Raw genomic sequence first — 17,319 nt, forward strand, 5'->3', positions numbered from 1 at the left:
TCTTCCCCTCCTCTTTTTGTGTGTATTATTTGGTCTACTTTGTTTCATAATATTTCACTTTCCAGTCTCATAAGAAGCCATGGTCTCTTTCTCTATTCCCTGCCCCCCTTCCAACCCCTCTGGTTCCAAGGCAGTTTCTGTGTCCACAAAATCTACAAAGACAGATCTAGATCCACGTCACACACAGCAGACAGAGAGTTTCCATAGCTTTCATGCATTGTAATATATTATACACTTACACTAATGCATTGGCATGCATGCTGAAACATCACAAAAAGATGAGGGGATGAATTTAGGACCCTTTGTACCTAGGCTGCATTCACAATTAGTACTCTGGTAAGAGATTCTTGAGGAGAGAGAAAGTCTTTGTCATTTTGCTTCTTTTAAGGTGAAACATTTTCCTCTTTCCTTCAAAATTGGTTTTTTCATTGAAAAAGGAAAAAAAAAAATCTAAGCCCCTTGTAAATATTAGCAATAAAATACACACTTTATATAATGTGTAGACAGTTCTGAGAATTCCAGGAGTCAAAATTTTCTCTACCAATTTAATACCAACTGAACAGAAACAATAAAAGCTCCCTGTTCCTGCACTTGATCAAAACTTGTAAAGCACATTCTTATAGTCCCAGTGCAGACACTTTTAGTTAGTTTAGCACTTCCTTGAGTCCCATTGTGGGCAAATTTTGGGATAATATTTCCTGCTACTCCTACAAAAATTCTTGTTTCAGAGGTAGCTGACTGCTCATCTTTCTGTCAGGATAGGTTGCATCAAAAAAGTATCTTCAGATAAGAGAGATTTCAACACCAGAGAAACAACCAGCAGGTCACCAGGAGATGAATTAGCTCAACACATTATTAATTTAACACTGTGTCTTCACTGTGTAACTCTACTGCAGTCATTTTCCCTTCAGGGTTCTTTTAATGACCCTCTTTCCTCCCAGTCCATATAAAGATATTTGGTTTTCATTATGAGCACGACTTGGCCAAGACTCAAAAAATCATATTTATCCCTCAGACCCTTTTTGTTAAACTGAAATATCCAGATCCCTTCCCCTTCAGAGGAGTCTAATGGTTAAAACAGCTGTGGCTTGGATTCCTTATGCCAGAAATGTCTCCATGTGCCACTGTGAATAAGGTAGAATATGCCTAAGGAGAAATTACTGTTGTGAGAAGTACAGCATATCCACTAGTGTAGGAGGAAAAAGTGCTGGAGGACATTCCTACTCTGACTCAATTTACTGCCATTGCTTTGTGCTAACAATTACATCCTATAAAAGTGCATGTTTGAGCCTCTATTCAACACCTAACTGTACTGCCACAAAAAGCTGGCAGCAGCTCAGGAATTTGTCTTCACCAGTATATGCTATCTATCATATTATTTGGCTTATCTGTAAAAAAATAAGTAGCAGGTTGGAAAGCAAGAAAGTGAATATCACCCTCATTTTCAGCCAGATCATTTGAAGATATAGAGTAGTGAGGTTTTGTTCTTCTGACTTTCAGGACAATGACATTTGAAACATGGATTGAAATATGGTACCTTTCACAGGCACCACTCCTTTTCTGCACCAAATCACACATGGAGTAAGTGTACTTGTCCAGTAGTCGGACTTTGAGGATGTCAATCAATTTCCCTCTCAAAGCAGAGTCAGGATCTCCCAGAATTTCAGTGAATTACAGTGCCTGCTTTTCCAATCCCACATGTTGACAGTGCTTTTACAGCCAGAAGTGCAGCCTGCAGGAAGGTTCTCCAACTGAAGCTCTCTATTTCTGTATATAGCTCTCTATTTATCTGTCCCACAAAGCTCCAGGTCAGGGCCCTCAGTGCACCAAGGAGCTGTAATTCCACCGAGGACCCCATCCAGGGGTTCCACTGAGGCCTGTGCCCAGGAACTGTGCTCAAGCCTAGCTACTGCCCCTGGCACAGGCTTGAGTTGTGTTGTAGATAGATCTCTAACCAGCCCTGTAGCCTATCCATGCTGCTACCTCGTTCCTGCCTGCACTCTTGCCAACCTCAGTTCTTGCCTACCTGCCCTTGCTTGCCCCTCCCTGACAAGGGCGCTGAAAAATGCTCACCATGGGGATGAATGATATGCAAGGAACAGGGTCTGATTAATAACCTCAATTTGCTAAATATGGACTGCCTTATACACTTATTTTTAGAGCCAGTGTATTCTGATGGATTTTGCAATCAACATAATTGCCTCTACTAAAGTGAATTATATATTAGATGCTATAGCTTGTGCTTTGGAAGTGACTGATTACCATGAGCGAACAGATTCGCCAATAATTTTAAAGGCCGTATTAATTTGTAACATTTCATAATGAAAGATGGTCAGTGATGTTTATAAATGGGTATTTGAACAAGAAACAAGCGTTGAAATACACTCCTGTAGCTGTGGAGTAAACACAGTCTATTAGCTCTTGAAAATTCTGTTCAGGCATTCACAAAATGTGGGCAATCTGAGAGTTTCAAGTGAGACTACAAAGCCAGAGTTGCATAGAGGTTGCCTGTACTTTGCCTCTTGCAAGTTTTTAAACTGTCACATCCAAAAAAACACCATTTTCATGGTTCGCTACTTGTTTCCTATTCTTGACAGTTGACTTGCATTTGAAAGCTCCTATGAAACCTCAATAGATTTTTTTTCTTTAGATAAGATCATAGAGATTTATGACACATTTCATTCTAGGCTCAAGAAACTGGACTGAGTCCACATTATATTACAGTTACTAAAAAAAAAAAAAAAAAACCCCACAAAAAAGAGAACCCCAGAACTTTCACCCAAAACCCAAAACCCACACTGAGGAATTTTATCTTGTTGCTAAACAGGGGCTAAATCTTCCCTCTTGCCACAGTGGAGCAAAGGCCACAGCTAAATTCAATGGGAGTTCAACTGGGCCTCTGAAGACCACAGACTATGGCACCTGCACCCTCCCACCATGTACACAAACCCCTTCCATAACTGTGCCAGTGCCAGTGGGGTCACAGCGGGATTCACACAAGTGTGCTTTCACTGAACATTCATTATCTCCACTGAGGCCAGGCTAAATTTATGTACTCTCTGAGCCAAAATCCTGTTTTCAGAGCCAGTGTGTATAAGCCTAGTCTGTATCTAAAGAGCAAAGAAAATAGCAAGCACTGCAAGGTCTAAGGGTTTCAAAGTGCCCTGCAGGCAGACAGTTCTCCCTCCATATGCAAGTGCCTGCTTCAGATGGAGAATTACAGGACAATCAGCACAAAACATGACTGCAGGATGGAAAGCATGAAATTAACTCTTTTATTTAAACATTGGTATTTCTAGGGCTATTTCATACCATCTTTAGGTCACCTCTGCTCTTAGTCTATAGTAAAAAAATTGCCCTTAGCAACAGCTATTGAGTTTCACTTAGTCTTAAAAATGGGTCACCACAGAGCCCTGTGTATCTACCAAAGAACCATACTCTTTAAGTAAATGCCAATAAAATTAATTTAGAAGGGAGACCATGATCAGGTTTATTTGCATTAAATTGCCAAATCATCAAAACCTCAACTTATGAAACACTTCTCTCCATTTCTAGTCTTTACTCTTTGATCCTATTCTTTTCCCATAACACTTCAGGAAAGCAATTCGATTATAGATTTACACAAGCAGAGGACTTTTTTACATAAACAAAGGGCAAGAAAGAACCCAAATTTCAAACTACCAAAGAGATCAAGAATTAGAAAAAGGCAAATTCATCTTCAACATACAGAAGTCCTCAGATGATGATGGCCTTGGAAAATCCTGCCAGGGTGACAAAAAACTGGTATGGGAAAAAGGTCACCCAAGATTAGACTAAGAATATCCAATTGTCAAACACAACTTAAATCTACATCCATTGAATCATTTCATGCTTCTTGATATTATCATAATGCTTTCAACTTTCCATTATGGTTATATATTCAGAGAGTCAGAAAGCCTACAGCTCCAGGGACAATGGGGCAGGAAAAGGCATGCAAAGTAGAGCACGTCAGAGTGCCAGCATTGCTGCCTCCACACCCTCCTAACCTGGACCACCCACAGTGATGGGGACCTCAGCCTCAGCACTAAGATTCCATTAGGGTCAGCATTCAAATAGCCTCAGAGCCCACAGGGACCCCAGTGATGGAGAAGACGTGAGACATGCCACAGCGATCACAGCAGCGCACCAACACTGCCTCCTCCACACCTTCCTAATCTGGGACACTCGTGGTGATGGGATCAGGGGAAGTCACAGGAGGAGGGGCTGAGGTCCCTTGGCTTTTCAGCCTAGAAAAGAGAAGACTTAGGGGACATCTCATTGCAGTCTACAGCTTAATTTTCAGAGGAAGAGGAGGGGCAGGCACTGATCTCCTCTCTGTAGTGACCAGTGACAAAGACACAAGCTGTGTCCGGGGATGTTCAGGTTGGATACATGGAAAAGGTTCTTCACCCAGAGGGAGGTTGGGCACTGGGACAGGCTCCCCAGGGAAATGGTCACAACACCAGCCTGACAGAGTTCCAGCAGCATTTGAACAATACTCTCAGGCACATGCTGTGAGTCTTGGTGTGCCCTGTGCAAGGCCAGGAGCTGGACTTCAATGATCCCTATGATTCCCTTCCAATTCCTGACATTCTATGAAACTTATTTAGTTTACTCAACATAGAAACTTAAAAGCAATTTTAAAAATTCCAAGTTACATTTAGAAACATCAGAATTCTGTTAAGAAACTTTATTTTTATTTATAGGGGACCTAGATGCAGATTATCAATGCTTTCGAAACAGTACTGCAGAAAAATGTACTTGCATCAGTTACCCTTAATTATGTGTGCATACACGTGCATTGGCCAAACACATTTTCCATGCCCCTCATATTATGGGACTAAGTTACAATTTTTACAATTTAAATTACAAAAGAATCATTCAGGTAAGCACAAAACTCTGAAGTGGTGAGATGACTGGAAAGCCTTATCTGGAAATGCCTTCTGGTTACAGAGGCCTCATTGCAGTGATTTGTCAATGTCAGAATCAGCAAGGATCAGAACAAAATTCAAGGCCATGCTTGTTGAAGTGAGACTTTCATTATTTATATAACAGAGATAGCTTCTAATGAGTGAACAATGTCTCTATGCAGAGAAATATAATGGTATATTAATTCAGAGTGGGAAAAAATACTATAGGTCACCTCTTCCACCTATCTGCTAATATAAGTGTACTTCCTAAAGCTCATTTGATTGGGTTCTACCCAGATCAAATTTTATGCATAGCAAGCACTGACACCAGTCACATTTTTCTTGAGAGGCTGTTATTCTTGGTAGACTTTAGTGACACTTAGTCCTGTCACCAAGATCTTAGTCAATATATTATGTATATATAACTTCCTAAAGGCAAGTCATTCACTTAAGGAGTCACAACTCAGTCTTAGAAACAGTTTAGTAAATTACTCTGTAGGAGTTCTGGTAGGAAAAGTCTGTTTCTTACTACACCTAGAAATCCAGAAAATTTTGACAGATGAGTCCTTAACAGAGGGATCTGCATTAAGGACTTTAAAGAATTGATTGCAGGAGTCATTGCTGACATAGTCTGACATCAGCTGTAGAAAAATTGGGAACTGAGAATCAAGATTTGAGATTATAGAACTGCAGAGCTCTCCAGAAACCATTCACACATGCTTTGTAAATTCTCATGGCATGAATTTTAACAAATATTTTTTTTATATATATATGACAATTTGTATCAAAAGTGCTTCTCTGCTACCAGTTTTGCCCCAAGCTATTGACTCATAGTTATGGGTTGATTTCCAGAGATGCTGAGAACATGCAGTGTTCCAGCAGAGTTCAGGTAAGCAATAGGGATCAGTATTTCTCAAATACAAATTGCTTACTAATATGCTGTTGCCAAGGAAATCCTTCCTGTGCATTTGGGCAATGAAAATATACAATATGCATTCTCCACACAGTTCTTCCAAACAGTCACTCTATGGTAAAGGGTATAGAAAGACTAATGAGAGAGGAAAATCCTGGACTACTCAAATTTTCATAGAGGAATTTGAAACTAAGCATGGAAAACAAGCAGGCAAGAGACTCCAAAGAGAAAATTATATGAAAATTTTCAACATATGAAAAACACGATACATGACTGCAGTTACTTTTTTTGCAGTATGTACTTTTTAGCATTACTGTGGGTTGGGGAGAGAGGAGGGAAACGAGCCAGGTGAAATGGCTCATGTTCAGAACAGAGCAGAAGAGAAAAAACATGGGGAGGCCTCTGTCAATTTATTTTTAAAGCATCTCACAATTTAAAAGGGAGCAATTAATTAAGACTTACCCCAACCCCCATGATCGCTCTAATTTCCTGGGAGATTGCCTTTGTAATACTTTGTAGTGACTTTACCTGGGAGGCTACTGAAAATATGTTACATTTTCAAAACTTGTCTTTCTTCACAGCAACAGAATTTAAGAAATTGCTTTGAAGACAGAGAAAAACAGTCTCATTTAGCATCACTTAAAGATGACATGGTCAAGTGCCCTTAAACTTATGTTGCATTATCAGTTATCTACTGTGTTCTCCATAACTCACCAAACTCACCAACATTCTGCAGTCCTCCTCCATTTTTAACTCATTTGAGAGAAATGCACAAAAAAATTTACAATGCTCAAACATCCTGTTGCAACTATATAGACACAGTTGACTTTTTGTCTTCTAGTATGTCCAAACATCCTTAAGACTATAACTGATATGTCAAAGATACTTTTGGGTGCCCTCTGATAGTAGGGCACTATCACCAAAAGTTCACTAGAGAAAATGAATAAAAGTTAATAATTCTTCTTATTTTATGTCTGAAATTCTTACAATCCTCTTACATTTTCACAAATATGTTAAATTAAGCCTAAAGAATTGAAAAAAAGACAAATTGCCATTTTGTTGTGAATGGAATTTTTCCCTAACATTTCATATTTTCTACTTATTCAAAAAAGAGGACAGTAATGGACTAAATGCCTCAAATTTGCAACAACTGTGAGTCACTAAACCTCCAAGAGAACCTGACAGGTTCCATTAGAACTGAGACCAAATGCACATGGAATTACAACATCATATGTGGCATTATATTTCCCCTTTCTGGGATGCAATTGTCTTAACTAGCTCCTCTATTTAACTAATCCTTAATGACATGACCTGTTTATAATATGCCAGGAAAAAAAGAATCCACCAGTTACAAAATTGTATCTGTAACAAAAGAGAAGATAATTCCAAGCAGGTCACATGCTCAGCCACTAGCTGTGCCTATTTCAAGAGCCAGTTTTTCTGAATTGAGATCCAATTCTCTTTGTCACAAAACTTAAACACAATTCAGGAACATGACTTAACTCACAGGAAAAAGCAAAGTTATTTGAACTACTCTAGCCTTAATAATAGTAGTTGTTATCATTATTACTTATTTTCACTAACATAATCACTCTAAAACCAATGGGATTCTACAAAGAACAACATGTTCTGCCTGGGTGGACTCCAAGACATATGGCAGTAAAACAGGACTTCAACAGATGGAACTTAAGGACCTGCCTTTGTAAAAATTATTCGCAATTTGAGGAATCTCTCTTGAAAACACTTAAAGCATGATTTTCAAGAAAAAGTAGGAAGATTTTCAGCACTTTAAGAAAATTGACTGTTTCTCAGCTACCTCAGAATGATCATGGTCAATATTTTGGAAATTACAATCAAAAGGCTATTTTCCATTTTGACATAAAATAACTTAATCCAAGCCCTCTTTTTGCCAGCACGACATAGCAGTGCACTACAGCTTTATTATCAGAGTGTGTCTGTGGTTTTGTGACATATTGGAAGATTCTGGTTGTAGATCTTTTTCAGTTACTTTCCACAGAAAAATATTTTTAAGCCAAATAATTGCTATTACAAGCCCATATAGATCAAATTATATTTTAGAGAAGATATTAACATGTTATACAAATATGTAAGGATTATTTTTTTCTTATTTAGTTCTGGCAATAAACTAACACACAGTATCTCAATCTCATTTAATTTCTTGTTTAAGATAAATTATTTTCCTGGCAGTATGCTACATTCTGGACAGTAGCTCAGTTATGGATGAGTAAAGATGAATGGTTAGGATTAATTTTTAAATTAAAATAAAATTCTAGAGTATTTCCAATGGCTAGTTAAAATAGGTTAATGGCAAAGAAATTTATTTTCCTTGTTAGTAATTTTGATCAAGGACGATTACAGAGAGGTTGCTTTTTGCTGGTCTTGAGAGACTTCTAATGCCTGTCACAGTCAATAATTTTAGAGGACACAGTTTTAAGCTCGTTCAAGACAAGTCCATGAAATTGGTAGCACTACACAGCACCATAATGCATGACAAGTATGAAATGCATTTGCCTATCTGTAATAACATAAATTCTATGTACTATATTTTCCAGGAAATAACAATTACCATGAAAATCTGCAGAATGTGCAAACCTACTTTAGATTTATTTTGGTTCCTTAAACATTTTGATTAAATATATTGATTTTCCTGCATTCCTCTGATCACCACTGTTTACAAGGGAAATCCTAATTTCTGGGATTTGGATGACGCTAACCTAATAAGAACATTATTGAAAAGGTGCCTTAAAAGTTTATTTTCCTGCAAATGTCCCAGCATTATCCAGCTCTGGTGACACACCGTCCCCTTTGGTAGCTCCAGCACAATGCTCTGGCCCTGCTGCACGGAGAGGCTGTGGGTCTGTTTCATACAGGATTGCACTTCTGGCTCATGACACTGAAGGAGCAATGTGACAGCAAGATTGGGAGATTTGCTTCCCCTTCCTCGTCCCCTCTGCCACCAAAGAGCTTACCTCAGCAACTGAAACATATTTAAATCTCAAAAGCCCTGAAATGAGTAAATTCACTGTTCAACAAAAGCACCTCCCTGCATGATGAAGACGCTGATTCCAAGTTTAATTCTGTATTCCTGGCGTGCAAACCTGGACACATTATACAAGATTTCTACTTACTAAGGTTTATAATTCATTGACCAATCCACTGATCAGGTATGACAGGAAGTTAGTATCTCCTACTTTAGAATAAAGGACAGTAATATAAACTTTCTCAGCTTGATCCTAAATTCAGACATGGTAAGCATGTAATTATGTATTAAAACCATGCCAGTAACATGATACATTAGAGCTGAAGAACTCAATGTCTCTTAAACCAGTTAATTACTTGCTGATCTTTAACATATCAGGGGACTTTAATGAAGTAATAAATGGTAAATCAATCATTTTTCCTTCAGTGACTATTTTCCTCATACAGAGTGGCTAAGCACACACATATGGTAACAATCCCTCTTCCTTGGGAGCTTTCAGTAACTATTTACTGGACATCTTCAAATATCAGTGAAAAATTGAACACTTTTCTACTCCAATAGGATGAGGAAACTGTCACATTTTCAAACTATACCTTGGAGAGATGCAGCTCTGCTGAGAGTTTCGGTTTAAAATTACTTTATTTGGCAATGTATTTGAAATTAAACTAAGCCTGCTCTAAAAAGGAAGGAAGAATTTATTGGAACCATCCATCCTGAAGTCTTTGGCTCCCAAGGGCAGAGAATCCAAATTACAAGTGAACACTCACCTACATTTCTGAAAAACTGTAAAATGAGATATTCATGGTCTGAAGTTTTGAGAACATAACCTATCATGTACATGCTCAGTTACTTGGTCTTCAGATGAGCTCAGTACTTACAGTTTGGATTAGAATGAACAGGAGGCTGCTCATAGATACACTTTCTTTAAAAATTAGGTCACTATTTGAGTACAGAAGAACCTAACTTTGTTATAATTTTTAATAATATATTTTCCTAACACATTGCTACCTATTATCCTCAGATTTTGCTGTCTAAGCACACATCAGTAATTACAATATATACTTTACTGATAAACTCCCAAGTCACAGGCATATAAAAAATAAACTGTATTTTCCAATACAGTTCATATTAGAACTGTATTAGTTTTCATAATCAGTAATTTTCCACATGGTGTATATTGGAGATAAGAGTTTTAAACTAGTCAAATCTTTGGTTCTCAATCTCATAATAAGCATTGCACAACCATCAATAAAGTCTCCTCTGCTTCACTGAGATTCTCTCATTGTAAATAATTACACTTGCTGGAGCAAACAGAGAATATAAATAGTAAGGTAGGTTTTGATGACTCTTGACTTTTGGGGCTTGGGCTCTTTTCTTTTTTCCTCAGATCCACTCCCAAATATGACTTTGATAAGCTTTTGACAAACTTTGAAAAAGGTAGCAACATTTTCATTTCAATATCAGTAGCTCTTGCACAGGAATTACATGACATATAATTATGTTTTAAACAGTGGGATGGTGAAACAAGACAGATTGCTGTGACACATTCATTAACCAAATGCATAGTTTCCAAAAGAAATAGGAAGTATTTCTACACTGACCATAGTCTGTGTTTTCCGGCTCCCAACAATTTGATGGCCAAAAATAGGGTGTCTATAGGCAAAAAAAAAGAAGTAGGAAACTCAAGTTAGACAATACAAGCATTATACAGTCCGTGAATTGTTACTGGTTTTCAGAACAATTTTATATTTTTGGTAGATCTATTAAACTGTTAACTTGACATTTTTGAAATTGGCATCAGAACAGAAAATTACATTTGTACACCTGTTTATCACGCTAGACATTGAAAAAGAAATGACATTGAAAAAGAATGACATTGAAAAAGAAAAAAAAACTGGGGTTTTTGTTCTCAAAGTTAAGGGAACAAAATCCACAAGGCTAGATAATGGGGTTGTCTTTTACATTTTCCCTAGAAATACATCTCTCACATGTCCTGGAGAATCAGGTTTAGAGTTATAAAGACAGAAGACGCTTTGAAATTCAGTCAGTTCTTGATTTTTGAGAGTTTTCATTCACAGATTAATATTCAATTATCTTTCCCAGGTGTCATTTGTTTAACAGTGCCTCTAAAAACATCCTGTTTTCCCAAAGACATCAACACCTCCTTTTTAATAATTGTTTACTTGGTTGTGATTTGAAATGTGGAGTTTTTTTAAGGGAAAGACAAATTATCAAAAACTACTTCAACACTATACTTATTAAGGCTGTGCTACATGTATTGTTCAAAGAATTCACTTCAAACAAATGGAGAATATAAGACTGTATAGATATTTTCATACAAATGACTTCATTTTTTAAATCACAGCTTTTGGTTAAAATGGATATTATTATAGCATTTTTATAGAGCACATAATCCCCATACAGGCCATTCACTTAAGAGTCAGACTCGATGATTCCTGGAGGTCCCCTCAAATTCAGAATATTCTGTGACTGAGTCACGCATCTATACATAAACATATACACACAGCTACAGAGAATTACATAATATTTGAGCAGTTGAATGCAACTCATTAAATGTGTGAAGTGGTTTGAGTGGTATTTCAAAACACAGGTGGTCCTTCAGGAAAACCTTCTGCTTTACTTTCTATCTCTTATTGTTTTTTTCTCAAAAATCTCCCAGCTGCAAAAATGGAAACCTCTTTGCTGCCCACTTCCCTTCAAAACTGTTTTAATGTTAATCTGGAAACCAACAGGGCTGAAGGGTGACACATTCACAACAATTGTCAAATTAAATATATATTGTGAAAAATCTCTTGGTTTTGTAACATTGACACATCAAATTTAATAGAACCAATTTAGAACTTGTTATTTATCAAGCAACAGCAAGGAGCTAAAGGATAAAAAAGGAACTATCACAAGCTAACTTCAAAGGCTAAGATGTGTTTCTTAAAAGCCATTTGGTACATTTTAAGGGACCAACAATAAGTAATTCTCCAATCAACCATTCCTTCACAGTGCCACTGAAATCAAAGTGACCAGTAGAAGCACATATGAGCACAAATAGAAAGAAGATTAACTCCTAAAGAATGAATTGCAGTACTCAGCACATTTTGGAGAAGCAACTATAAAATTTAAAAGAGTGATTCATATAAAGCAAAATGTCACCATCATTGAAAAATACAAACTCAGGAAGTGAGAACAGTCCTTCCTTAGAGCAGAAAATGTAAATCCAGAGAGGCCCAAGAAGAAAAGCACAGCTACATTATTTCTCTGCTAAAAGGAAGATTAACCTCTGTTTACAGGTTCAAGTAGAGCTTCTGAAAAAAGTGTGTAGTGAGGGTTACTAAATACAGAGAAGCCATATCTGCTCAAGCAGCTCTCCAGCTGAAACTCCCAGTTGTGGACATACTTGCTGCAAAGTCCATGTTAAAGCCCCTCATGCATCCGTAGGATTTCTCACGACAAATTGCATACACTCCCATCCCAGTTGAAATTAAAAACAAATTCCATCTTCTGACTTAGGGAAAAATCCCAAAGGTTACTTTCAGCACTCATTTCACAGCAGGCTATGAACAAATACTATATATTCACAACTATGTTAGTGATGGTGGAGGAGGACTCTGCTGTTTCATACATAAATGGAAAGCTATGTGTGGCCAGAGTACTTTTTTCAGCATTTAGTTTAAATAACACATTAAAATTTTACTGAAACTTGCACTTTGGGGGTGAAGCAGTGTGGACACTAAACACAATATTGGAAAGGGGACATGATCTTCAGTGTTGTGAAATGTTGTCACTTCGGCTCGCTAGGAGGCAGAGGTGGCCAAGGCTTTTCTGAAGGATAAAAAGGTGCAACCTAAATGTGGAGAAGAGATTGAGGAAAAAGCAGAAAATAATGTGCTGGCTACTAAGGATGAGTGTAAGCGTAAGTAGATAAAAGCAGAAAAGTTAAAAAAGAACATGAGTTTTAATTAGCAAAGCACACGATAAGCCATATTAAAAGGTTTCAAAGATGTGTGACAGGGCAAGCAAAAGAGAAACCCCAGTAAAAGGCAGACATTGCAAGATGAGAAAGGGGTTCAAATAACAGCTAGTACAGATAAGTACAGAAGATCATTAAAAGCCTTCCTTGTTTGAGCCTGCAGAAGGAGGAGATGGTGGGCAGACAGAGGTCTTTCACAGAGGCATGAGGTCTCCTTGCCGAGGCTGTGAGCCGGGCAGGCAGCAGCTGTCTCTGCTCTGACCCCTCTGGGATGCGTTTAATGGGACTTAGAGAAGCGCAGCCCATGGCTCAGCACTGCAGCATGGCCAGGGCTGGCCCCCAGCCAGCTGCCTCCCAGAGGGAACAGAGTTCAATTCTGCCTGCAATCAGCTCTGCCAACATGCCCAAAATTAATTTGGACACGGAGATAAGGCTACAGGGCAAAGCACAGGGCAAAAAAAATTTCAGAGAGGGAAATGTTTTTATGAGGTCAGACAGTTCAGGTTAGAAGGCTGATGAAATTCAGCACAGAAAGCTTAAGGATTTTTTTTGTGTTTTCACACTGGTAAACTGTGTTTATTTCCAAAAAAGCAAAAAAAAGCCTCACCAAGCTAAAGAACGACTCCTGGCTCCCCAGGACTGTGATTTATATGCATGTGTAAATATTTTGATTAAATACTTCCTCTGGTATTTTTCTTTCTCCTCTGTCTCCAGGACTTTGTAACAATGACTATATAACTGGTGAGAGTTATCAAAAGTACTGAATTATCTGCATGATGTTTGAAGGGGTGCAATTACCTGAAGGGTAGTTTATACATGGAAAAAAATATTCATTCAAGTAGCCTTTGAAACATCTACAGTTATTTTTAAAAATATTGCATAAAGCAAAGGAGCTTCAGAAGATTACAGCAAAGGGAAGAGATGTATTTCCAGAAAAGGTATAAAGCTAAAATTTTCTCTTTTATAATGTTTCTATGTCTACTCTTTAGATTGAACAGGTGTAATACTCTATATGTTTCCAATCTTTGAAAGCTAAGGATTGCTAATATTTGGATTTTTCAAAAGCATATTAGGTCACTGACAGTGCAAAATCCCTACTAGTAGAGAAATAAACATTAGATGCTACGTATTTTGACCAAGGCAATACTTTGTTACCAGCTAGTAAAGATTTATGGTATCACCCTAAGATATGAGCTCAAATACAGCTACAGCTGCTGATAAAGTTGTATTCAAAGAGTAGATATCTAACATACATTTTCAAAGCAGGAAATAGCATTGATGTGTGCAGAGATTAGGAAAACTCTCCTAAAAAAAGGCATAAAATACGATGAGGTACAGATAAAAATTTAAACAGAAAGAAAGTCCAAAACATCAAGGAAAAAAGACCTTTGAAAATTCTGGACACTTAAAATAAAGCTGATGTAAAAATCAGTTTCTGCTTAATGGACTTTTGCAATGCTGTGACTGTATAGACAAAAAGCACCAACAATAAACATGCATGTAGTTAAAATGACTGATGTTTTTCCAATGGAATATTCCCCATTTTCTTGTCTAATTGCTTGGCTTTAACAGTCATAAAATTCTGGTCTTAATCTGAAATATACCTTGTTCCTTATAGACATCAAACAGCTTAATCACATGACACGTGACCATAATGCAAGTGCTGAGTTTACATTTCCACTTCTGTTCCAAAAGTCCCCGCACAATTTCATGCTCCAGATATTTAACAATCTCTGAGAAGAACTTGCTAGGGAGTTTATCCATGAAGACTTTGGGAAAAAGATTTGCTTTGTTCAACACAGAAGGATTAGGAAATAAAAAGAGTCAGATAAGAAGATCCCTGGTCTAATGGAATGAGGTCAGGAATGAGAATAGGAGGCATGTGCAAAGGAAAAAACCTGCCTGTTCTCATCTGTTCTATTAAAAATATCCCACAGCAAGGCAGGGAGGCTCTGCTCACATAAATTACCTTCTAAATTGCTGGACTATGCAAACAAAGCTTGGTTCAACTATTTGTTACAAATCACATATCCAAATACACTGTAAAATAATCACAGCATCCCTTGCAATGTCAAATATTCCCATACAATTAATGTTACACAATCTGTGTAATCTGTGTGCCTGGTTTCACGATCTAGAAGCTCCTAAGTGAAGATTTCACCCAGGAGAGCTATGGATGTGGTATAACATGTACATTTATTAGCATGTACATTACATAACTCCACCATTTTCAAAGAGAAGATAATGAAATACTGATGTGGTTTGGTTATCTTTCATGAGTGTAGAAAACTTGAAGGAATTATCATCCTTAAGAATTTTACTTTTCCTCAGAAGGAAATATGAAGCAGTTCATCATGAAGAAGTATTAAAGAGGGAACATTTGTCATTTTGCCATGACATCCCACTTGCAGCTGAAGGAAGGTGGGCGGTAGAGCGGCTATGGGAAAGTCAAGAACTGTTTATCAGCCCAGGCAGAAATAATGCTGCCAGTTTTTATCAGTATGCTTTTGAGGCACTTTGCTTGATTGTAGGTGTAACTTGAATCAGCAGCCAGAACAAGCCAGGAGCAAGTGAAACAAGGCTTACCTAGCACTGCGGATACGATTGCAGATACATTTAAGCTGAGCAAAACATTATAAGGATCTTCATGCCCTTTAACCAGAAAACTAGTTTTGCACACACAAATACATACTGGTTCTCTTGAGTTATACACTAATATCATTAAATAAACCTAACCACATAAATCCATAATCCTTCTGTAATAAAGTCATATGAAACAAAATCCTGTAATATAGCACATATTCCACAATAAACAAACTGGCAGCAGTGGCTGCTATGCATTGTAAGGAATACAGTGATAAAGTAAATAGATCTGCTTCGGCTTTACCTCAAAATTAATCAATAACAATATCTGAGCTAATGAAACAGCCGCTTGTAAAAATCAGTGTTACCCATCAGCTTTTGTAAAAGATGATTAATTTCTATGCATTAAACTCTATAACCAAGGGAGGAAATCACTAGGCATCTTTCAGCTTCCCCTTGTTGATAGTAATAAGAAAAGAGTTGTCTCTGAAGCTGCTCCATTCCACTCCACAAAATTTTTTAAAATCCAATTACTTGGATGGGGGGGAGTACTCAAACCACTTATAAACCTTTGCATATTACTGCTATTCTTCTCTCAGGCACCAGGGAGTCTTTATAAACAGCAGAAATGAAGCCTCTGCTGAAAAGTGGCTGTGCACAATCTCAAATGCTTTGCATGATGGATGGCGGATTTCACTGGCATTCTGTTTTACATTCATTTCACTTCACAAGCATGATTTCTTGGTAAAGTAAAAGGGTAAGATTGCTAGTCTAGCATTGTCATGCCCATACAGGAAGCAAGTAGAGCTCCATGGTTAGCTCAATATAATTTAAAAAAAAGGCTGAGGAATTTGGAAACAAGATTTTGGCTCTGTGGCTCCTCTTTTCTAACCAAAAAGAGGATGAGCATGGAAAGCAGTGTGGGGTAAAGTGTGTCTGAGTAAAGAGTTAAAAAAATCAAAAGTGGCACTGATGGGGCAGTCAGAAAGACACATGGATTTGAAATCTTTTTCCCTCAGAAACCTTAACAGAACCTGTGTATACCAAGCCTGATCTGAAAAGACAATTACTTAGTTATCACACCTGCAATTGCAAAAAAAATCTGCCAAATTCTGTATAATATAACTTGTTTCTTTTTCATTTCTAAAATCTGGCTTCAAATAAAATCCTTCCCTGAAGGCACAGTAGATTATCCAGAAAGGTCCTGGAGAGTGGCTGAAGAGCTGTGATGTTCAACCACAGACTCAGAATTCAGAATGGCCAAAGGTTGGTCCAGAACAAGCCTAGAAGGAGCCAGCTCAGTAAGGCTGGCTCATAGAGATGTGTAAAGCAATGTCATTCCACCTGAGACATGAGGTGCCCACAACACTTCGCACTCTAAACTATTTTGCAACAAAGGTATTTCAAGATCCTTACAGAGATTCCTATATAATTTTATCCCCGATTTTAGGCATGGGAAAACAAGGCCAGATCAATTGAATGCATTTGTCAAGAAAATGTTCCCAGTGGCAGAACAGGAGAAGATACTAAAGTCCTTCATCTTTCCAAGGTCCATTAATTTTGCTGCTACCTTCATTCTTGCTTTCACAAGAAACTGTTCCTGTTTGCATACCTTTCCTCATACATTTGTGTCTTTCATCTTAAAAGGTACAAAATAATAGCAAAACCTAACCCTCATCTCAGAAAATTAATTAATGTAAATCATGAAGTAATCTCATTTAAAAATGGGAGTGTGACTGTCACTAGTCTCGGGTATCCTAGGAATTTTTTTACAGCTAAAAGATACTGGGAAATGGTTTGTTTTTCACAATTAACATCAGGAGGCACTATGCATTCAGGGCTTGTAGAGGAAATTAGCATATTTTTCTGTGGGATGATATTACAGAAGCTTACCAGCTGAGAGGGCAAGTCA

The 17,319-nt window shown here is 37.6% G+C and overlaps 1 protein-coding gene across 6 annotated transcripts in view; it reads right to left on the minus strand.

Annotated features, from left to right (window-relative positions):
* RGS7 (regulator of G protein signaling 7) overlaps nucleotides 1-17,319 on the minus strand; it is a 228,877-nt gene that overhangs the window by 60,973 nt on the left and 150,585 nt on the right. For all 6 annotated transcript variants that reach the window (XM_058021436.1, XM_058021431.1, XM_058021432.1 and 3 more), the window contains one exon: nucleotides 10,444-10,495. In XM_058021436.1, coding sequence (XP_057877419.1) covers nucleotides 10,444-10,495 — 52 coding nt within the window. The remainder of the gene's footprint in view (nucleotides 1-10,443; nucleotides 10,496-17,319) is intronic.

The sequence above is a fragment of the Melospiza georgiana genome, chromosome 3 (genome assembly GCF_028018845.1).
Source record: "Melospiza georgiana isolate bMelGeo1 chromosome 3, bMelGeo1.pri, whole genome shotgun sequence".
NCBI classification, from domain to species: Eukaryota; Metazoa; Chordata; class Aves; order Passeriformes; family Passerellidae; genus Melospiza; species Melospiza georgiana.